This window comes from Helianthus annuus, chromosome 17, assembly GCF_002127325.2.
Source record: "Helianthus annuus cultivar XRQ/B chromosome 17, HanXRQr2.0-SUNRISE, whole genome shotgun sequence".
NCBI classification, from domain to species: Eukaryota; Viridiplantae; Streptophyta; class Magnoliopsida; order Asterales; family Asteraceae; genus Helianthus; species Helianthus annuus.
The window spans coordinates 3,595,619-3,618,961 of NC_035449.2; the positions used below are offsets into that span (position 1 = coordinate 3,595,619).

Genomic DNA, 23,343 nt, shown 5'->3' on the forward strand with positions numbered 1-23,343 from the left:
TAAATAAAAATAAAACACAACAAAGATTCATAAAATTAAATTTATTCAGGACCTTAAAATTAAAAGTCCAACAATTACATGACATACTGAACAATATTAAAGTTCAAATCTAAGAATACAACAAGAATTAATAAACTTTAGTTTCCACTACATCGATTGCTGAACCTCTTGATGTATGTCCTTCAGCATCGCCATAAACTGCACGTGTCTATCACCACACTCCATATTACTGTCAACACAAATAAGAATAAGAAACTAACCTAAAATGCAAACGTCTCTTTTTCATTTGTATTGCACATCTTTTCCCGATATTGGAAGAATCTATACTTTCTTTAAAAGAAGAAAATCTTCCTGGCGCAAGAAAAGGCGACTTTGGATTTAACGGAAATCAAAAATAAAAAATGGCACATGTAACTTTAAAGTTGCATCTCTGCCATCAAAAAAGGTAACACATGCAACTTTTCACGATGTTGCAACAATGATACTGCAGCATCGATATCGAAAGGTTGATGTGGGATGCGAATTTACATTGACAGAACGATGTTGGAACAATATAAATGAATTATTGTATAAACTTAAACAAAACAGTAAGTGCAAACAAAATTGTTTTGATAAAAGAAGTTTTTAACTTTAATCATACTCCATGTAATTGCCCTTTTTATATGATAAAATAATAACAATTATAATAATATATGTCAATCTTTTCTATACTTTATAGAAAACCCAATTAGAGAGTGAAGATGTATGAAGTGGTAGTTAGAGCCAATGACAGAAAGAGAGAGAGAGAGAGAGAGAGAGAGTAGTGAGAGAGAAGTTGAACAGTAAATTTGTGAGAGGGACAAAAATTGTTAATTAATATAGGGAAAATTCATATAAATTAGTTGACCTTTGACCAGTAACTAGTCAAACCAATTACAAATGAAGGTAGCCTTCTGTTTTAATGTTATCCGTTAGGACTTAGGACCATTACTAATGCTTATTAAAGTTATTAATATTAGCTTTTTTGGGATAAAAAATGTGATGAGTGTTTACATTTTTTTAACGGCCAACTGAATAATATTAAACTCTATTCAGCGGCTAGCACCAAACATACAAACTCCAAAACAAAGCTGCACCAAAAGGGCAATCACCAAACAGAAAAGAAAGACAACAAATAAAGACAGGAGAAACAATCAGAAGTTCAGAACACATCAAAAGTACTCCATTGCTCCCACGTCATAGTCGTTTCCTTGGAGCGTTGTTTTACCCATAAAAAGCTCTTCATCTTGACCTCTTCGACCACTTCTGAAACAGATTTTTGCCTCCCTGAAAACATCAACTCGTTCCTCAAGTTCCAAATACACCAGATAGTTACCAAACAAATCGCATGGAACGCCTTTTGTTTCTTCTTTGAACCGCCAATCCGTTTGTGAGCTTCGATTATATCCTTAAGACTAAACGCTATAACGGGTTGGGTTTTACACCACTGGTAACCCCGACCCTGACCCTGTCTGCCACTGAACACCACTTCTTTCTCCAGCTGGAAAAGTAAAGGAAAAGTGACATGAAGTGGCTCCGGACCAGCCCATATGTCAATCCAAAAAGCCACATCCAACCCCCCTTGAACCACACTTTTAATGCTTCTTGTTATATCTATACCTTTACTAGACAAAGCTGTTGAGATATTGCATATTTGCTTCCACGGACCTGTAACTGATAGTTTAACCGGAGTGAAGTTCCAAGATCAAGAATTGTTGTGTATATCCCATACAACTTTCCTCCACACCGCATCTCGCAATGCTTGCGAAGTGGTGGTGGAGTGTTTACAATTTTGTTTTAATGGTTTTTAGATCAAACTATTAGTAACGGTTTTGATTATTGAAACCTGAAATCGAATCATTAAAATTTAATAGCAAACCGAACTAAACCATTAGTAATGGTTTGGTTTCGGTTTTATTTCTCAGTTTGGGCTTTAATGAGCACTTATATAAAATGCTTAATATAAAAAATTTAAAAGTTGTCCAAACTTAACAGAATGAAAAAAAATACAAACTTTTAAAACTAAAAGAAATTGAGTTCGAATTCGATTGGCAACAAATAAAACTTAAACAGATTTCAATACAAAGAATATTAAGTGATATGAATCAGATAAAAGTAAGGGGCTGTTTGGTAGCCTCTGAATGATCATTAAGAGGCTACCTCTTAATGGAACTATTAAGAATTTTACCAATGAGAAGGTAGAAAAATGTGAAATGTGATGATTTATCATTCAGAGGTTACCTCTTAACCATTCAGACTTGAGGCTACCTCTTATTCATTCAGAGGTTTTAAACCATTAAGAGGTAGCATCTGAATGGCCATTAAGATGCTACCAAACAGCCCCTAAGTTTAGATCAAAGCAAAATAAGGACCAGGTCCGTTCCTTGGAGGCCTAAGGCGAAATGAAATTTTAAGGCCCTTTTTGCTTCTTTGGTTATTATAAACGATACTCCTTTCTCCGTGTTTGGAACCAAACAAAAATCAAACACAACTATAAAACATAGTTGTTTGCTTGTATAAGGAACAAAAAAATCTTACAATAAGTTTGCACTAATATTAATAATTAGCATATTAATTTTCTTTTAAGCAGAGGCCCTATTTTTTTAGAGGCCCTAGACACAAGCCTGGATTAATTGTACCATAGGTCCGGTCCATATAAGGACAACACATGAATTCTCGTTTTAATTCAAACTTCCAGATACATGAATCATTTTTTTTTTAGTAAATTGCTAAAATCGTTCATGAGGTTTGGGAATGCTTGCCAGTTTCATTCAAAACAACTTTTATGTACTATATTGCCCTTCATTTGCCAAAATCATCCATGAGATTTGGGATTTTTTTTATCATTTTCATCCAAATTTCTGACAAAAAAAAATAAAGTAAATTAGACGTTTGGATTAAAATGACAAAAAATACTAAAGGTGAAAGATAATATGGTAAAAAAAAGTTGTTTTAAATGAAACTGACAAAAAATAACCAAAACTCAGGAACGATTTTGACAATTTATTTTTTTTATAGAGAAGCAGCTACCTTTTAGTTCACATCTAAAAAATTATAAAAGTAAAGCTCGTGACATTCAATAAAAAAGCCAAAACCATTTCTTTCATTTCATTTGTAGAAGACGTTGTGTATATTATAACCTTTAATTATCGCATAAGTTACTAGTAGAAACACTTGTAAAAAAAAGGGAGCGAGGTCGTTATAAGTATAAATAGTTAAATTTATGTAATATTAAAAATATTAAAAAAAAAAAAAACTAAACTATACAAAAATTTATGGTCCGGTCTGGTTCAGTTTTATACGACCAGCTTTGTATACAAACCGTAAACCAAACCGTTTATTATAATTGGATTTTTTTTAATTGACTGACCAAAAGTTTATGAAAAATATTAACCATGAAACCAAACCAGTAACAAGTTTGCATGATTTCATGGTTTTAAACCAAACCATGTATACCCCTAATAAATTAATTAATTAATTAATTAACTATTAATTAATTAATTAATTAATTAATTAATTAACTAACATACAATTATCAACTTTTGTTAATAGTGATTTACAATTTTATAAGCATAGAGTACAACCTTTGCTTCTTATGTGTTGAGAGTAGTAAATAACTTTTGTCTTTTACTTTATAATTTCATTTACATCCTCTTAACTTTAATAAATTTTTATACGATCCCTCAATTTTAATAAAATATATTTTTGTTTTTTTAACAAATTTACACTACATCCTCTGAATTTTAATAAAGTTACCTACACCCTTTGCACTTTAAGCTATAAAAGTTATCAACGATGTTTACGTTTCGTTTTTCTTATACAAATTTACGTTTCGTTTGTCGCTATATAGAGCGTCAGTACTGTAATAAAACAAACTAATACAATCAATTTATTGCCGCAACACGCGATGTCATATTACTAGTAAGTAGTGACCCTGTTAACTTGTTAAGTAGTAAGTAGTAAACAGTAAACTCTCATGATAGGTCTGTGAAACCAGCATACAACATGCATAGGCCATCAGCCCATCACCAATAGGCCCAATGATTAAGGGGCCATCTGGGTTACATAGTCCAATGCATAAATACATAGCCCTACGTTTAGAACGGAGTCACGGACATTGGCCTGCCTTCGAAAATTATATACATGATACTTTACGTCTTTACCTGCGTAATTAAAAAAAATTGGAAGCCAAGTACTTGAAATTAGCATTTCGGTACTGGTACTAATTAGTACCATACCGATCAAATTTCGGTATCCAATTTTTTGTGTTTTCGAGATCGGTATATTTGGTTTGGTACCATACCGAACATTTTTGCTACCGGTACCCACTTTTGGGTATTTTTGGAATCAGTATTTTCAGTACCGAGCTCATCCCTATCGAAGACCATAAAACGTCACTCAAACCAATACACCACCACTAAACATGGACACCATCATTAGATATAATAATATGCACAAAATCATGCTTCCAGACTACCAAACACTCAAACATTGCTTCATTCGTTAGATAAAGTTCGCTTCAAACCCAACAAATCGATCTAAAAAACACATCCACGATTTATAACTCATTAAATTCAAGATTGTATTGGTAAATACGCACGTGATTTGTATTTGCATACACACATAATCGTCCATATGAGAAAACCCTTAAAATTGTTTGATTACAATGTTGAGAGCGAAATAGAAATGCGGGGAATGAGAAAAGTGGAAAATTAAATATAGCAGAACTTACATACAGATATAATTCGTTACTTAAAATTGGTTTTCTGATGAAAGGTGCAACAATTTTTAACATGCCACAACACACACGATGCAAAAATAATTAATTTTGGATTGGCTAATATAACCCGTTTATTAAGCAGGTTGACTTGAGCATATCTGTTTAATAATCCAAACACGATTAGTAAGTGCTAAAATTTAAAGTTTGATATCTAATTCCCCATTTCTATTTATAAGTGAAATTAACTTATCTTATCTTTTGAAACTCTTCATATCCAAAAATTTATTCATTAGCTTTTTTTAACGGCAAGTTTGGATCACTGACGGACCACTGGAGTATTATCGTGCCACCAGCAGAACCACCCGATCATATCAACTTCCACTAGGCTATAATGTCTACACACTAATTCATAGCTAATTACCTGTTTTTCCGTCGTTTTCATTCGATTCCTTTAACCAGGTTTGTTAATTGGAATGAGAGAATAGGAAACAACCATAATTAAAAAACCAATTACAAAAAGCCCATTAAATAGTCGTTTAAATTGTTCTTAAGTCGCTACATATTATTCATAATTCATAATTACAAATAAATATAGATAAACGACTTGAAACTAGGGGTGTTTAAAAAACTCATGGCTCGCAGCTCGCTCGAAACTCGTTCCAAAAAAGCTCAAAGAAGCTCGGCTCGAAATTGGCTCGGTTGTAAACGAGCCAGCTCGGCTCGGCTCGGTTTGGAAACGAGCCGAGCTCGAGCTTGGCTTGGCTCGGCTCGTGAGCTGGCTCGATAAAGTTTATATCCTTCATTTTTTGTCCCACATCGCTTAGAAAACAAAAACTAAGGGAGTATCTCCCATATAAAAGAAGGTAAAGACAATGTAGAAAGTGAATTAACTATTTATACTTGCATATTTAGCCATATGCCAAACCGAGCCGAGCTCGAGCTTGGCTTGGCTCGGCTCGTGAGCTGGCTCGATAAAGTTTATATCCTTCATTTTTTGTCCCACATCGCTTAGAAAACAAAAACTAAGGGAGTATCTCCCATATAAAAGAAGGTAAAGACAATGTAGAAAGTGAATTAACTATTTATACTTGCATATTTAGCCATATGGTTAAATTAAATGGCATTTATGGCTCTAAGTCTATGAAGAAATTCATCTTTAAGGGTTTTTTAAGTAGTAAATTTTGCGGTTCTTTGTTAGTTCGAGCTAGATCGAGCCAAGCCGAGCTAGCTCAAATTCTAATCGAGTCGAGCTCGAGCCTTAAATCTCAGCTCGATTTGAAATTCTAGCTCGAGTTGAGCCAGCTCGAATCGAGTTCGAGCCGAGCTCGAGCTGGGTCTATCTCGACTTGACTCGACTCGTTTACAACCCTACTTGAAACATGACACAAAACAAACACATATATAAATCTTATCGAGGTTCACCAATTCAACACATCAACTTCTTAATTCAAAATCCCTTAAACAATTAATCATTGTCACCACTTGTATAAAATGTTACTTGAGCAAAGAGTCCTCCATATGATGTAATCTTTTCTTTAAGTTTGAATTTTAAATGTTTATTATTCATACGTGTATATATACTTTTATATTAGTTCAAACGCAACTTTTTACTCATACGTGTATATATACTTTTATATTAGTTCAAACGCAATCTTTTACATTTTCAAACTTTATAAAAATATCATATATGATAGTTGAAAAGTTGGCTGGGACGACAAGAAATACAAAACCAGAACTTCCACATCGAAAGTGACATGGCGATAATTTCAAAACCAATGATAGAGATCTCAAATAATAGATAAAACAGTTGCATGGTTCTTATTAATAGAAACAAATACATTTTTACAAGTAATCAAACATACCGATTTTAGTTCAACGGTTGATGTGAAAGCAAATCAATTAATTATTAATTATTATTAATTTTTTTTTTTATAAAGTGAGACTATTTTAAAAGATAACTAACATACAAGATAATAAATGTATAGTCAACCGAGTGCAACATAAATATTTCAAGAACCGAGTCTTGGACATTGGGGAAAAGGGTTTGAGACTTTGAGGTCTCTACTACTTAGTATGTTCCTTATTGATTCTCATTACAATAAAATAAAATAAATAAATGGGTTTCATTTGGCTTGTCTCCTTTTAGATTTGGGATAACTTCTACAATTAAACATGTAATGTGTTTGTGTTCTTACTTCAAGAATAAGAAAAAAACGCAATATTTGAGACATTGATCTATAACCGCTAGTCCAACTTTGTTAAGATTTTCCGACGTATTTTCATGTATGATGGGCCCTCACCTCTTTTACTATTTCCACCATAGGACAATGGATGGACGATAAAAGAAGGCTGCGGCGCAGCTTGTTGCCTGTTTACATGACATTTGTTTGTAATTTGTTGTTTTAACATTTTAATGAGAAAGAACCAGATATCTGGTTCGGAAAAAAAATTATGGTACAAATGTGAAATGCCATATGTCAAGTTTCACTATGTTGACGAGCACATTAATGGTTGGGTATAGGAACAACACAAAATATAACCATTAGCCACATAACCATGTATATTTAGTTATTTACAACATACCATTACCTAACTAAAATCGTTGTAAAAACACACACACGATGGTTACAAAGGGTGCGACCCAAATCTATTTATGCTATAATGCCGATGAGGTAGACGAATAATCAACCGAAGAAGAACAAGATGCATATGTCTTAGTCTTATGTTGCTAAGAAGGATAAGTATATCTTGTTTGTGAGTTGCTTTTGACCCCCAACACCAAACTCATGGGGCCAAGTCTCATCATAGGGGCATATTCACCCCAATCACACAACTAGTGTTTGTACACTTGTCCATGTCGGTTGTTACTTTTTTTGTTAGTCCTGCATCACCACTCATGCCTCAAGGTAGTGGTCAAGCAAGCATCATATTCTTGAAGAAACAAGTACCTCTCTCCACATCCCCCACCCCAGCTCAGTTGGGAGTTGGGCCGGTTTGTTTCCTTGGAGACTCCGGTTCGACTCCCGGGTGTAGTAGAGGTGTGGGGACCAGGCAATGATGGTAAGTGCTTGTTAGCCAATGTTGCGCAAGTTCGAGCCTGAGCCGCCCCGGTTTTAATCCGGCCGTTACTCCAGCGAGGTGTCTCGTGTGGAGGCGGTACGGTTTCCGGGCGAACGCCGTTAGCCAAGTCTGACCACTCCCAGCGCGGATCCGGTTAAGACAACGTAAGTCTGGGACAGACTTGGTTAGGGTCCCCGACTTGGGGATGTAAATACCTTAAGAAAGTTACCGTTCAAAAAAAAAAGTACCTCTCTCCACACCTTACATCTATTTACAACTCAATCTTATCTTACTAGGGTCCAACCAACACATACATAAGAATATGGTGTGATCTAATGTGTACCAAAGTATGAAACCCAATCTCCACCTCGCATCGAACTTATATGGAGCATTGAGTATGAAAAGTACATGCAGTTACTCCTCAACATAATCCAAAAAAGTGATTCACTTTTAATATGAAACTACTAGACTAATTAAGTTATCAATTACAAAAAAAAAAAAAAAAAAAAAAAAAACTCTTCAACAAACAATCAAATCGAAAATGGGATTCTAATAACGCCTAAACCAAAATTATAATTTACTATGACCGTTTAACTTTTAAATCCAATCATCATAGAAAATTTTAATTGTATTAATACACTACACTATACATATTAACAACGATAACCCAATATAGGGCTAGCCCACTTGATAGAGACATAAGCTTCTTAAAGGAGAGGTTCTAGGTTCAATCATGAGCAAGAGTGCATATTTAGAATTATTGGTATTGTAGGGTGGGAGCAAACGTCGCCACTAAAAAACATATCAAGGAAGATGGGATATAAATAATGATATAATGATAATGTATAACAATATATTATTATTTTCAATAGCACTCTTATACTTTAGATAATACACGTTTTTAACATATTATACTTTAGATAATACATATCTTTAACATATTTATTTTTCATTTAATTTAATTTTTATAGTAATAGCTTGCGTTCATTAACTTTTATTAAAAAACAAAATACACATGTCTTTCTAGTTTTTTTCCTCGATAATCATCCATAAACATTTTGTTAAAAACAAAGTTACATTCAAAGCAGATTAATTTTTTTGGTAATCATCAATAACAGCCGTATTATTTGAACTTGTACTAGTTTTCATATTCATCGTTTTCAATTGATGTAACACATATGTCAAATAACCTTTTTTATTCTCTTTCGATTCCTACACTGAACATCAAATCCAACTTAACCGATATCGACCAAAACCGAAATCCCGATAATTCTACCTATATCTAAATTCAAAAACCCTTTCATAAAATACAAATAGTGAACTTTCCACTTCAACTTGGGGCATCCTTTGGGGTTAAAAGAAATGTCATAGGGACGCTTATTATACACCATAAATATAAATAACCCACTACGCGCGCGCGTACGCTTTCACAAACTCCCTTATTTAGTTATTTCGCTCTATTTATTTTTATTCTTATTTTATATCCTTTTTATTATTATTATTATACACACACACTGAGATCGCCGGAGGAGGTATAACAACGGCGGATCTTTATTTAATTACAGTTAGGGTTCTGCCTCAATTCACACTTTCGATTTCTAGGGTTTAGGCCGCACACATGGCGTCAGAGGATGTGGTAGGTAAAACCAGCGCTACGATCGCTAATCTCGCTGAAGAAGCGAAGATCGCCAGTGAAGGTGTCAAGGCTCCCAGCCGCCACGCTTTACTCTCCATCTGCAAGTCTCTCGTCGCCGGAGGTGTCGCCGGAGGAGTGTTAGTGCTTTCAATTCTGTTATTTTGTTGTTGCTTTATATTAATTTGATTTCTGATCTGTTTTGATTAGTTTTGTTGTGTAGATATGTTTGTTTTGAGATTGTGATTATGTACGGTTGAGTGATCTCTGTTAGATTGATTAGTTTACCTGATGTTATTGAAGAAATTTTGTTTTTGTTTCTAGAAAGTGACTAATTGTGAAAATTATTGGCTTGATGATGAGAGTGAGAGCTGAATTTTAGCTAGGGTTTGGTGATTCTAGTATTGAAAAATAGGTTTAGTTAGCAGGAATCTATCAGTGAAGAGATTGATTTTGTTGTTTGAAAGCCGGTTATGTGTAATTACTCTGTTTGTCATGTATAGTGATGAGATTTATTTGTGAAATAGTCCACTGCTTCTATGGTAGAAGAGTTGGGTAGAACAGGCAAGAACGAAACGTGACCATGTGGTTAAAAGTGTTCTTGTACAAATGTACAATACATCTGTTTGATCTACTCTACTTTGATCGTACTAGCTTGTGTGCAATTAACTAATCATAAGTTTTAGGAAAGAACCTCTAAATTTCTTCATAAGTTTTGGCCTAAAGTAGTTATGTGTTGTACTCTTTTTCTTCCGAAAGGTTATCCTCACAGCCTTCATTATTTAGCTCTTTTGTTTCTAACAAGCTGTTTGTTTATTTGGTTGTGTTTTGTTGCAGATCAAGAACCGCTGTTGCTCCTCTAGAACGACTGAAAATCTTGCTCCAGGTTGATCATCTATTTTTATGTTTTCTTTTGTTTTAATGGGCAAGTAAATAAATTAATCTGTCTTTTTTTTTTCTTTTCAAAATGGCCTAACAATGGATCTTTCTTACTGAAATATGATGAAAAGTTGACTTTTTTGGTCATTAACTCATTTTGGAGGAATTTATTTGCAGGTTCAAAATCCTCATGCAATCAAATATAACGGTACCATTCAGGGGTTGAAATATATATGGAGGACAGAGGGTTTTCGTGGACTTTTCAAAGGAAATGGCACTAATTGTGCTCGTATTGTCCCAAACTCTGCTGTCAAGTTCTTTAGCTATGAAGAAGCATCAAAGTATGTGACCTTTTTACATTATTACTGTTTTTTGGGTTCTGGTAACTGATTACTTTATTACATAGTTCATTTACTTAGATTGTAATGCAGTTTTATAACTAAATTGTTGCATTTGTAGTAGGAATAGAAAATATAATCTAACTTCATATTGTATGTGAAGTTGTGGAATTATAGAAAAATGAAAGTGAATCAAATAACGCTAAAATTTGACAGATATCTTTACATATTAGTCGGGTTTTTTCTGTTTCTCTTTTTTACAGTTATTATATATATCGACTAACTTTGATTCAACGCACTTATTCATTGTGATAAACAGGGGAATCTTGTGGTTCTACCGACAGCAACCTGGAAATGGTACGACAGTTTAATCGTTTCAATTATCTTACATCATCAATTCTCGAGTAAAATGCCATTTTCGTCCCTGAGGTTTGGCTACTTTTGGGACTTTTGTCCAAAGGTTTGTTTTTCCGCATCTGGATCCAAAAGGTTTGAAATCTTGCCATTTTCATCCAACTCGTTAACTCCATCCATTTCTTCTGGTAAATGACGGGTATTTCTGTATTTTTCATTTTATTAAAATAAAGAACACTATTAAGAAATAAAGATCCACCTCTGTTGACTTTCTCCCCAGCCAAACCCTTTAATCATCACAAAAATTGTCTAAAAAGACTATTATTCCCCTGACTTAACGTTGAAAATGGATGGAGTTAACGAGTTGGATGAAAATGGCAAGATTTCAAACCTTTTGGATCCAGATGCAGAAAAACAAACCATTGGACGAAAGTCGCAAAAATGGCCAAACCTCAGGGACGAAAATGACATTTTAATCTTAATTCTCTGAGTTGACAAAATACATGTTTGCACATGAGCATATAAGAATGATAATATTTATATCTTTCTTTCAGAGGATGCTGAACTCACACCTGTCTTACGCCTTGGAGCTGGTGCTTGTGCTGGAATTATCGCCATGTCAGCTACCTACCCGATGGACTTGGTTCGTGGTCGGCTTACTGTGCAGGTATTCTTCAATATTTTTAAGATACTAAATGTGTTCAATAGTTTTACAAGTTTTTAGTAGGCTCAGTTATTACAAATATTTTAATGTTTACAGACTGATAAATCTCCAAGCCAATATCGAGGAATTGCGCATGCTCTTGCAACCGTGCTGCGTGAAGAAGGTCCACGCGCGTTATACAAAGGGTGGCTTCCTTCCGTCATTGGTGTTGTAAGTTAAAGAAGTCAAATACCATATGTTTTTTTTTGAGTAAAGTACACGGATGGTCCCGGTGGTTTGCACTTTTTAACGCATTTAGTCCCCAACTTTGCCACAATTCACATGGATGGTCCCTGTGGTCTGCACTTTGTAACGCATTTAGTCCCTAACTTGACTAGGGACTAAATGCGTTACAAAGTGCAAACCACAGGGACCATCCGTGTACTTTTAAAAACCTAGGGACCAAATCCAAAATTTTGGTAAACCACAGGGACCATCGGTGTACTTTACTCTTATTAAAAGTTACAGAACTCTAACAAGGTTTTGTTTTTGTGGTTTATGTAGGTACCATATGTCGGTCTTAATTTTGCGGTGTATGAATCTTTAAAAGATTGGTTGATTAAAACGAAACCATACGGGATAGCCGAGGACGCTGAGTTGAGTGTGACAACGAAGCTTGCATGTGGGGCTGCAGCTGGAACCGTGGGTCAAACCGTTGCTTATCCTCTTGATGTCATCCGCAGAAGAATGCAAATGGTTGGCTGGAAACACGCAGCTTCTGTTGTCACCGCAGATGGCAAATCAGCACTCGAGTACACCGGTATGGTTGATGCTTTCAGGAAAACCGTTCGTTATGAAGGTTTTGGAGCCTTGTATAAAGGCTTGGTTCCGAACTCGGTCAAGGTTCGTATCGGTTTTTTTTATGATATATTATTAAATTTTAGAACTTTCTAGAAATGTTCTGATAGAGGTTTTATTTGCGGAAATAGGTGGTTCCATCAATAGCAATTGCGTTTGTGTCGTACGAGGTGGTTAAGGATCTACTTGGGGTAGAGATGAGGATATCTGATTGAAAACCATCCTGGCTATAAACAATAATAATGTTGTTGAATGAATAATATTATTTTTGCGCGCAGAAGAGAAAGTAGGAGGTATAAAGTATGGTGGTCGTGAGTTCGCGACTCTTTTTTTTGTTATCTTCTCCCTTTCGGTTATCTTCTTTCAGTTACTGAGGGATTTAGAAGTTGTTAGTGTTGATATAGTGGACCCCAGTGCATACCGACACTTTCTCTTTCTGCTGTGGTCTTTTGGTGTTTGGCGTTCGTGTCACACCAACACCACCCAATAAGGATATTTCATAGAGTTGGCGAGTTGTTTGATCTTTACTATGATTATGATTATGATTATGATTATGATTATGATAATCGTTTCTTTTAATAGTTATTATTTCGTGGTGATGATTTATGTTGTTCTGTTCGCTTGGTGCTGTTGACTTTTGAAGTTTGACTTAGGATTTGAGTTTTGATCCTGGATTTTTCTTCCATGTTCTTTACTCGATTGCTTCAAGGTGCGCCTGACATTTACGACTTATTTTTCAAAAAAATGGTTGATTTGCTGGAGTGTTCGTTTGGCTCTACTTACATTACACACCGCTTCAAAGCAGTAAACTCTTATTAAACTTGCTAACTTAATCCGGGTACAAATGGGTCAACACCACCCGCTGTAGGGGTGTGCACGGTTCGGTTCGGTTCGGTTTTTGGGTAAAATCAAAACCGAAACCGAAATGTCGGTTTTCGGGTTTTAAAAACCGTTCGGTTTCGGTTTTTTTCGGTTTCGGTTTTTCGGTTTCTACGTCGGTTCGGTTTTTCGGTTATTTCGGTTTTTGGAACAAAATTATGTAAGATTCAAAAAATAAAAAGTATAATTTATATTATAACAATCTTTTTATATGTTTATATTTAAGTTATTATAGTTAACATCCTTAATTAATATTGTTTATATAAACCTAATCTTCAAATCTATTTTTATGTTTCTTCAAAGTTTTTATTAAATTTAATTTTTATATTAAATTTTCTAATATCTTATAGGTAATAATAAATCATTTCAGTTATAATGTTTTTATTATAAACACTTAACATTCAAGAATAAAATTAACATTTTCTACTAACATTGGGTTAAACACTTAAACAATTTAAACTTAAACATAAAAATATATGGATTGTAACTTATCGGTTCGGTTCGGTTATTGAAAAAGTTTATCCGAAAACCGAACCGAAATTTTCGGTTATTAAAAATCCGAAAACCGAACCGTCGGTTTTTGTTTCGGTTCGGTTTTTTCGGTTCGGTTATTTCGGTTATTCGGTTACGGTTCGGTTATTTCGGTTTTCTTGCTCACCCCTAACCCGCTGCCACATTCTATTTCTAAAAGACGACGCCAAATGCTCATTCAATTTATAGACACCCATCTAAGTAACAATACAACAAAAAAAGTCAATTTTTTTTAGAAACAATAAGGGTTACATACAAACATCAACCGAGTCAAGCTTATTTTAAGCCGCGGTCTTGGTTCTTGAAGAGAACTTTGACTCTCATATTCGGTATGTCTATCATAGGTTAACCCGGTTTTTGGTATCGAGCAACCAACTCAGAACACGTCTTTTTAAAGAAGTCAGATCGACCGCGGTGATAATCAATCCACACACAAAGTTGCCTAATTGCCTCTCTTTTCTCCTCTTTCAAAACAATAATTTTTTCATCATCTTCCTTGACAGTCTTCTCCAAATCCCTTAACTTGCTCTTTAGTTTCAACACTTTTTGTCTTGACACAAGAATCTCACTTTCTTTCTCATCCAATTGAACTACATGTTCATCAAAATCTTGCTTTAATTGTACCAAAGCAGCATTCTTTCTTTTCATCCAATCTTTAACATAATTTATCTCACACGACACTTTCGAGACGCGATTCGTGAAAGCCTCACAACATTCAACAAACCGAAGCCCAAACGTCTCGGATACGCTTAATGTGTCACTCACCATTGACATTATAATCTTGATGCTATGTAACGCTAACTCGCAGTCTTTTCTGTCTTGCTCGTTTTGTTCTCGGGTTTTTTCGTACCATTCTCGGGTTTCGTTGTGAAGCTGCTCCGCCACGCGGATTCTTCTACCCAAGATACGGAAACTATCCTCGGATTTCTTTCTGAATTCATCCACCATTTCTCCCATTTTCTTAACTGTGGATCGGAAACTGGAATACGCTTCGTTGTTTGACTTGTTTACCTCCATATCTCTTTGCTCTAGTGATGCTACTAAATCGTCGTTTTTTCCTTCGAGCTCCATTTTGTCGATTTCTAACGATTTGATCTTGTTTGATAGATCCTTAATTTGACTATCTTTCTCTTGGAGTTTTTCCTGCAATTTAGAGAGTTCCCTTTTGTCGATTTCTAACGATATGTACCTTTGTTCAAAGGATTTGATCTTGTTTGATAGATCCATCTTAACGCTCTCGATCTCTGATTCGAGAGTCGAAATTTGACCATCTTTCTCTTGGAGCTTTTCCTGCAATTCATCGAGTTCCATTACGTTGATTTCTAACGATTTATCGAGAGTCGAAATTCGATCATCTTTCTCTTGGAGCTTTTCCCGCAATTCAGCGATTTCCATTTTGTCGATTTCTAACGATTTGTCCTTTTGTTCAAGCGATTTCACCTTGTCCGATAGATCCATCTCGACACCTTCAATCTCTAATTCGAGAGCCGAAATTCGACTATCTTTCTCTTCGAGTTTCTCCCGCAATTCGGATATTGTACCTCTTTGGTTCTCATTCTCATTTTTCGACATACGATTTTCATCGTTTATACTTTCAATGATAATCTCCAAATCTTTAACATGTCGTTTTAACCCGTCTCTTTCTTCGACCAAACCCGCTTCGTTCTCAGTCTTTTGCTGTAGTTTCTCCGTTAAACTTTCCAACATTTCAACCGAAACCAAAGCTTCTCTCGTCTTTTCACCAAGCTCGAATTCCGATTCTTCATTTCGAATCCTTAACGACTCCAGTTCTTGTTCTTTTTGTAGCGATAAGTTCTTATTCTGAACCCGTAAAGAATCCACTTCCGTTTCCAAACTTAGCACCCGACCCATCGATTCCTCAATCTTTCGATTAAAAAACGTCTCACACTCATCGATTTTCTTCAACACTTCACCTTCCTTTTCTTTAAACTCAAGCTGATACTGAAAGTTTGATATTTCCTTCAATCCTTTATGAAACTCATCATGCCTTTTATACACCTGTCCATGTTCACCCTTTTGACCGTTTAACTCCTCGATCTCGAGCTTTAAAGCGATAATTCTGTCTTCTAACACCTTCATATTCGACGGCGACTTGTTTTCAAGATTCGGCGTTTTATCCTCTACTGTTTTGTCACCACTTGATGCTTCTAAAGAATAACTAGAATTCTCAGACTGCATACTTTGATCGTCGGTTGTTGTCGCGTTTAGTTGGTCGATATTTTGTGTTTTCGATCCGCTACTCGGTGAATAATATGCTGCAGATTCCATTGCATATGAAGATGAAGTAGACTCATTGTCTTCTTTTATCTTCTGCATTGCTGCAGTTTTTTTTTTTTTTTTTACAACTTCACTGAGATCTTCAGATGAATAACTTCCGATCGATACTTTTTTTCGCGTCTTTGTTACCAGAATTTACACTCTTAAACAAGATTTAGTCATTCCTCATCATCTGAAAGTTGCATAATATATGAGTTTAATATGAGTTTAATAACAACCTGAAAATTGGTTGTTATTCTATGCAATTAAGCAATAAGAAAGGTGTTAACGGTTAATCAATCGGTTAATCCTTCTTTTGTATCTTACTAGTACACAAGTAATCGTACAACGATAATCCGGTAGCAACAAAATATGTAACAGCCCAAGTAAACGGTGCTAGAATATCGGTCCGCTTTGCCTCGTATTGGTTGCTTATTTAGGAACTCACTGCCTCTCGTACCAGCAATATTGTCCGCTTTCAAGGGCGTAGCTTTCCAAGGGGCCGGGAGGGGCGCCCAACCCCTCGAACTTTTCGCTCAGTAGTGTTATGTATGTACGTTTCATGTAGAATTTTTTAGGTATATATACGTTTTCGACCCCCCAGTTTTATATATATTTTTTTTACTTGTATAGAATTTTTAGGTTCAGTGACTTCTGACCCCCAGGTGGAAATTTTCAAGCTTCGCCACTGTCCGCTTTGCCCCCAATGGTATTGGAGCCAGATATTGAGACAACATGCTAGCGATGACGCCGGGCTCCCTAGGGGGGGGGGGGTTGGAGATATAAGTCCTACATCGGTTGGGCAGGAAAACGAAACCGTCCTTATAAGGAGGGTGGAAACCTTCTCAACCAAGATGCGTTTTGCCCGGCTAACAATTCGTCGGGTAAAATCAAAATTGTGAGTTTTTGTATGGACAACCCAATCCAGGGATTCTAGCATGGGCGGCCCTGGCCCCTGGCGGGGGGCGGGGCCAGGGCGGGGAGGACCACCGACCAGGGCACGTGTTTTTCGAGGGCACATTAAAAAAAAATAGAATACCCATATAAAACATCAAGTTATGTGTTAGACCCATTGAAAAATCATTCTTAAAATTTATAACTTAACCCATTAGGTTTAGCCCAATACCTATATAAAAATCATCGGTTAGCTATTAGCCTATTACGGTAGCATTCACTAATTCGAATACCATATTTTTTTTTTCATTTTGGCAATTGCATCTTTATTGCTATAACTTTTATCGTTGTTGAAAAAAATAGTTTACTTTATATATTCGTTAACGCCTCGGACAGGACACCTGAATTCCCAGGACCTGCGCTGGATTCTAGCATTGGTTTCGTTGGGCTGTTACATTTGCATTCGAGATTGTTAACGTAAACGAATACAATATACATCATGTATATAAACAGAAAACGTTCAACATTGATATTTCAACGACAAAGAACACATGTAAATACGAAATTCACCTGGATTTGGGATGAAGAAGAACAAGAAACGTGAGAGAAATTTGGATGTGAAAATTTGATTAAGGTTTCATTAACGTCTAATCTCATCTCATGTGGTTGATAAATAAACCGGTGAACGCGGTAACTTCTCAAAATATATTTCATTTCATTAGATGGGATATATACCAAAATTATGATATGATAAATAATGCATCCACATTAAAGAAAAACGTTAAGATTTTTTGTTATATTTATATTTGAGTTAATTTATGTTTTCGTCTGTTTGTCAAAATTCACTATTTCAGTCCATTAGTTTAACAATTACGATTTCAGTCCATATGGTTTCACTTTCGTAACCATTTTAGTCCCGGTGATTTCACTTTCGTAACCATTTCAATCCATTATTCTGTTAAGTACAAGGACTGAAATGGTTACGAGGTGGACTGAAATGGTTACGAAAATGAAAACACAAGGACTGAAATCGTAATTTTTAAACTAATGAACTGAAATAATGATTTTTGACAAATCACAGGGACAAAAACAGTAATTAACTCTTTATATTTAAATAATACAACGTTTCACAAAATATAACAAAAACTAAGCATTTATTGATCTACATTGCATATTTATTTTTAAATATAGAGTAAATTACAAAAATTGTTCTTTATGTATGTTACTTATTGCAAACTGTGTCCTTTGTCTTCGATAATTACAGAGAAAACGTACTTTATGTTTAAAGAAAGAAAATTATAATTGTATGGGAAATGACCAACATACCCTTATGTGGGGACCACCTGGTCAAATTTAATGAAAAAAACTAACCGAGTTAGGGCTAGAGGACATAACGTGTAAGGGTTTGTAAACATAAAGTACGTTTTCTGTAATTATTGAAGACAAAGGGTACAATTTGCAATAAGCGACATAAATAAAGGACAGTTTTTGTAATTGACTCTTAAATATATAATACGAATAGCTAGTGATTCAACAGTGACAGTGGTAACTTTGCATTAACAAGATGTGTGAGTTAGCCGGTTTAAAAAGAATTAAATATATGACAATTGAGTAAATATTTAATGGCAGAAATATATCGATCAAACTGTATATCTCTCGTATGTAAACTAACACACTATATCATCTGGTATACACTTTGTTTTATTTTGTATTTCCATTTAAATCTGCTGATTTTATTTCGGGATTTGAGCGACATCATGGACCGAGAGACTACTTTAGTTCATAGTCAATCAGTCATTTTGATGATGATCGAGTGTCGAATCTCATCTTTGGAGCCAAGGCATGAAACAACCCGTTAGAAGGTCAACGAGCCCAATGTTGTTGACAATTTGCTCATCATGTACATCCGGATTTTAAATGTCTAGACTCCATAAACTAAAATTGCTAAAATTTGATGTAAACCATCACTCACATATATCATAACACATTAACACTTGTTATCATTTCGTTTTTACATCAAATCTAGTCTAAGGACCGTACCATAAGTTTTGTTATTGTTGAGATTTTTAAGTATGATTACTTTTGGTGTATCGAATTTAGTTTAAATGCTATTTCCACATAGAAATTTGCATGCTTTCCATTTTTGCTCCTTTTAAGTAATGTACATTTATAGTTTATTTATGTAAGAGTTGTGATTATCATTTTCCCCTTTTGCATTTTTTTGATCCCACTATTCAAATTTAGAAAAATAAAACCAAGTTTTACTAATTTAAGTTGTGTAACACATGAGATTCTACCCCGTATCATAATATAATTAAGAAAACCATAACCAAAATAAGATACGATTAAGAAAATCCCACTTAGGCTAATCCTATATTAATAGTGTTGTTTAGAAGTTTATTGTCCATTTATAATTCTTATTAATCAATTAATTAGTAAAGTGCCTGTAGATTAATAGCATCGTAAAGCTCTATTGGTGTCTCTTTTTCAAGTAATGAGGGTTTTTTGCCATTAGATTGTAGGGAGTGGTTAAACACTTGAAAGTGGTAAACTTCAAAATCAACCAATGAGAGTGTGCCATGTCATTCAACCTTAATTGTTTAAACTAGGGGTGTTCAAAACCGGATATCCGAAATTTCGGATATCCGAAAGTCGGATATCCGAACATTTCGGATAGTAGATTTCACTATCCGAATCCGTATCCGAAATTTCGGATATCCGACTTTCGGATATCCGAAATTTCGGATACGGATTCGGATAATGAAACGGATATCCGAAACTCTAAAAAAATAAATTTCAAAATAAAAGTTTCAACAAACCAAACAGCAAATAAAAGATTAAAGATCCGATGTTCAAAAAAAAAAAAACCAACACAATCCATTGTTCTAAATCACATAACATATCCAACATAAAGCAAAACATTGTCTTAAAAGTCGAAATAAAAACATAATCTTCCTAATCTATGCATCAGATTCCAATCCATCCTTCCAACTTTCAAAGCACATATGAAACCTGTTGCGCAAAAATGCATAAATGAGCTCAGTCTAGCACAATATAAACAATAACTGAAAGTGAAAAATGAAAACCCATTACATAATATATATTGTCAATGCACAGGTAATAAACAATAACTGAAAGTGAAAAGTAAAAACCCATTACATAATATATATTTACAATCCTTTTATGAGTAACAGCTAAGTAGCTAACTAAATAAAAATAAACAGGTGGGATTGTTATATCTATTATGTGTTACCAAATTTGACAGTTGGAATGGATGGTCTCAAAATACTCGAGCCTATGAGTCCCCAATATAATATGAATATCCACTGATGTACTAAAAATGTGAGGTGGAAACCTGTCATGTACATCATTTGTATATGGCTTTTTCTAACTCTAGAAATGACTGTTTGTTAGATTTCTCAGTTGGGTGAGTAAAATGGTAATTAAAAGAAGTGGCCCATTTTAAGATGGATCATAGACATGGCTTTGAAAGGGCACTATTGTAATACTACCACAAAAACCCCAAAGGGTGAATGGAAATCGTGTGAACAAATCTTTGAACAAAAATCATATGAACAATCTATGAACAAATCAGAAAGACAGAAACTAGAAACAAATAATACATAAATAATCGAAAAAAATCATAAATGGTAATCTAAAAATCGATGAAACTGGAAACAAATGATAATCTAAAAATCATAAACTTGGATTCGTACCTTGGATCTTCGATTTTTGGATTATTGGATCTTTGATTTTCAGATCTTGTCTCACAGATCTGGATGTTTTTTCAATCGTGGGGTGAGAGCTGAGATGTGAGAGAGCGGCTGATGGAATAGAAAGAGATTAGGGTTAGGTTTTTTTTCTATAAGTGGTATTTATATACTAGGGGTATTTAAAAAAAAATCGGATATCGGATATCCGAAATATCCGAAACTTTCTGAAATAACTATCCGAATCCGAATCCGAAAATTCGGATTATCCGACTTTCGGATATCCGAAAATTCGGATATCCGAATTTTCGGATAATTCGGATTCGGATAATCGGATAAATCGGATTCGGATTCGGATTCGGATGATTTTGAACACCCCTAGTTTAAACTATGCTCAAAAGTGTTGGCAATGGTTAGAAAGTTCATAAATAGGTAAACTATTTAAAAAAAGGAAAAAAATGTGATTGGTTGAGATGGCATGGACCCCACTACACACACCCCCTCTCTCTTCTTCCCTCCCTCTCCCCGCTTCGTCAACCATTCATCGAATCACCATCTTCACCGAGCAGCAAAACCCACCGGCGGCAGTGTTACCGCGCGGTAAACCGGCTTTGCCGAGTGGGTTTGCCGACCACTCCGGACACCCTTAAAAAAGAAAGCTAGTTATATTAGTTTGTTTGTTAAGTTGATAACTTTCATAAGCTAGTTATATAAGGTTGGATTTGAAAAGACTGAAATGCCCCTCATGTGAGGGGCATGTGACCAGGATTTAACAGTTAAATTGGATGGCATTAGGGGCGGAGAGTGAAATAGAGATAAGCTTTATAGATCAGGGAGTAAAATGACTATTTTTTTAAGGATTAGGGTAAAACCGTTAAAAAAAACAGAAAGCAAAACGTAAGTTTACTCACTTTTAACAAGTCAAGTAGATGTAAATGTACTGGCGTAAAAAATTCAAACCATGTACGCTACATTAAATATGTAGCATTAGCTCACTTTTTTTTTGAACAACCTCAATATAAAACCAGGAAAAACTTCCAGCGAAGAGCTAGATACAAAAGAAAGCATTAAAACGACAACTGAAAAGCAAAACGAAACAAACAAAATGTTAAACGAAACTATTGATCGGATCCGAGATAAACATCTTCCAGTCACACTTGATCGAGACACGTGTATGTTAAAGGGAAATTATCCTATAGGGTAGGGCTAGGTAGAAAACCCTAAAATTTTTAGAAAACCCTAGAAAACCCAACATCCCGACAATTTTTTTTTTTTTTAAATAACACATGTAATATACATGTTTTTAAGAGTTTTGGGCAAAAAAAAAAAAAAAAACAAAAAAGCGCCGAAGGATTATTTTTTAAAAAAATAAACAAATTTCAGCAACTTTTGTGACTAGACAAAAAATGCTGAAACTTGTTTATTTTTTTAAAAAAAAATTCCTTCGGCGCATTTTTGTTTTTTTTTTTGGCCCAAAACTCTTAAAAACATGTATATTACATGTGTTATTTTTTTCCCAAAAAAAAAAAAAATGTCGAGAGGTTGGGTTTTCTAGGGTTTTCTAAAAATCTAAGGTTTCCTATGGAGCATTACCCTTACCCCATATATTAAAAATCAAAATGAATGAATAGTAAAATCACTAAGTGATGAGCAAATGGTATCGGGTACCGGTATCGGTATCAAATTTACTAAATCAGGTGTATTTTCGGTACCAGTATTCACCAGTTTTTACCATCAAATATCGATGTCGTACCAGTACCCACTTTTGGAGATTTCGGTAACGGTATTTTAGGTACTGGTTGGTAACGAGCTCATCAAATCCTGTAGCAATGCAAGTAATTGCACCGTTTAGATTACTTTTCATACACACAGTAAGTAAACTGTATTTTGTTTGAATGAGGTTTTATATACACAACAACTTATTTTGCTTTCTTTTTTGTCTTTTTCTGTAATTAATGAATTGTAGCATTTAAAATTAACTTGAATATTTAGATTATTGATGAGCAAATCGTATCAAATCCTGTAATCAAACCGGTATCGTATCGGTGCCAAATTTACTATACCAAATCATTTTCGGTACCAATTTGGTACCCACCTTTTGGTGTTTTCAGAATTGTTACTTTCGGTTCGACACCGGTCTAGCACCATACTTGTATTTATTGATTTTTACCTTCAAATACCATACTGTATTGTACCGAGTATTTTCGGTGCCGGTACCTATTCTCAAGATTCTCCGGATCGGTACTTTCGGTGTCGTTACCGGTACCGAGCTCATCCATATTTTAACGTGTTCGCACCGTAATAACTGAACTAAAAACAACCGAATTTCCAACGTTTAAGACGTGTGGGTCCTATTATTATATATTAGGTTATTTAAAATCGTTTTTTAGGACGGAGTGACTGTCCTTACCACGTTATTTTTATTTATGTCACGCGTTTTGTAGTCATTGGGTCCCCGCCGCAACGCGCGGGAGAAAATCATCTAGCTGTTATAATTTAATCTAATATATGTATCTTAAAGGGGAGGTGTTATAATTTAGACTAGTGGG

The 23,343-nt window shown here is 34.8% G+C and overlaps 2 protein-coding genes and 1 long non-coding RNA gene across 3 annotated transcripts; 1 reads left to right on the forward strand and 2 right to left on the reverse strand.

Annotated features, from left to right (window-relative positions):
- Positions 1-9,150: 9,150 nt before the first annotated feature.
- On the forward strand, positions 9,151-13,105 carry LOC110926180 (mitochondrial adenine nucleotide transporter ADNT1). The gene is made up of 8 exons (XM_022169935.2): positions 9,151-9,571; positions 10,269-10,317; positions 10,488-10,651; positions 10,968-11,005; positions 11,557-11,669; positions 11,763-11,876; positions 12,210-12,548; positions 12,635-13,105. Exons 1-8 carry the CDS (start codon positions 9,417-9,419, stop codon positions 12,716-12,718), a joined length of 1,056 nt encoding a protein of 351 aa, XP_022025627.1. The 5' UTR covers positions 9,151-9,416; the 3' UTR covers positions 12,719-13,105.
- Positions 13,106-14,258: 1,153 nt separating this feature from the next.
- LOC110921949 (COP1-interactive protein 1) lies at positions 14,259-16,250 on the reverse strand. The gene has a single exon (XM_022166276.2). It carries the CDS (start codon positions 16,248-16,250, stop codon positions 14,259-14,261), a length of 1,992 nt encoding a protein of 663 aa, XP_022021968.1.
- A 3,658-nt stretch (positions 16,251-19,908) lies between these two features.
- On the reverse strand, positions 19,909-20,929 carry LOC110922558. The gene is made up of 2 exons (XR_002583251.2): positions 20,801-20,929; positions 19,909-20,096 (listed from the first exon to the last, which is right to left on the reverse strand). It is a non-coding gene; the product is annotated as an uncharacterized LOC110922558 (long non-coding RNA).
- Positions 20,930-23,343: the final 2,414 nt, after the last annotated feature.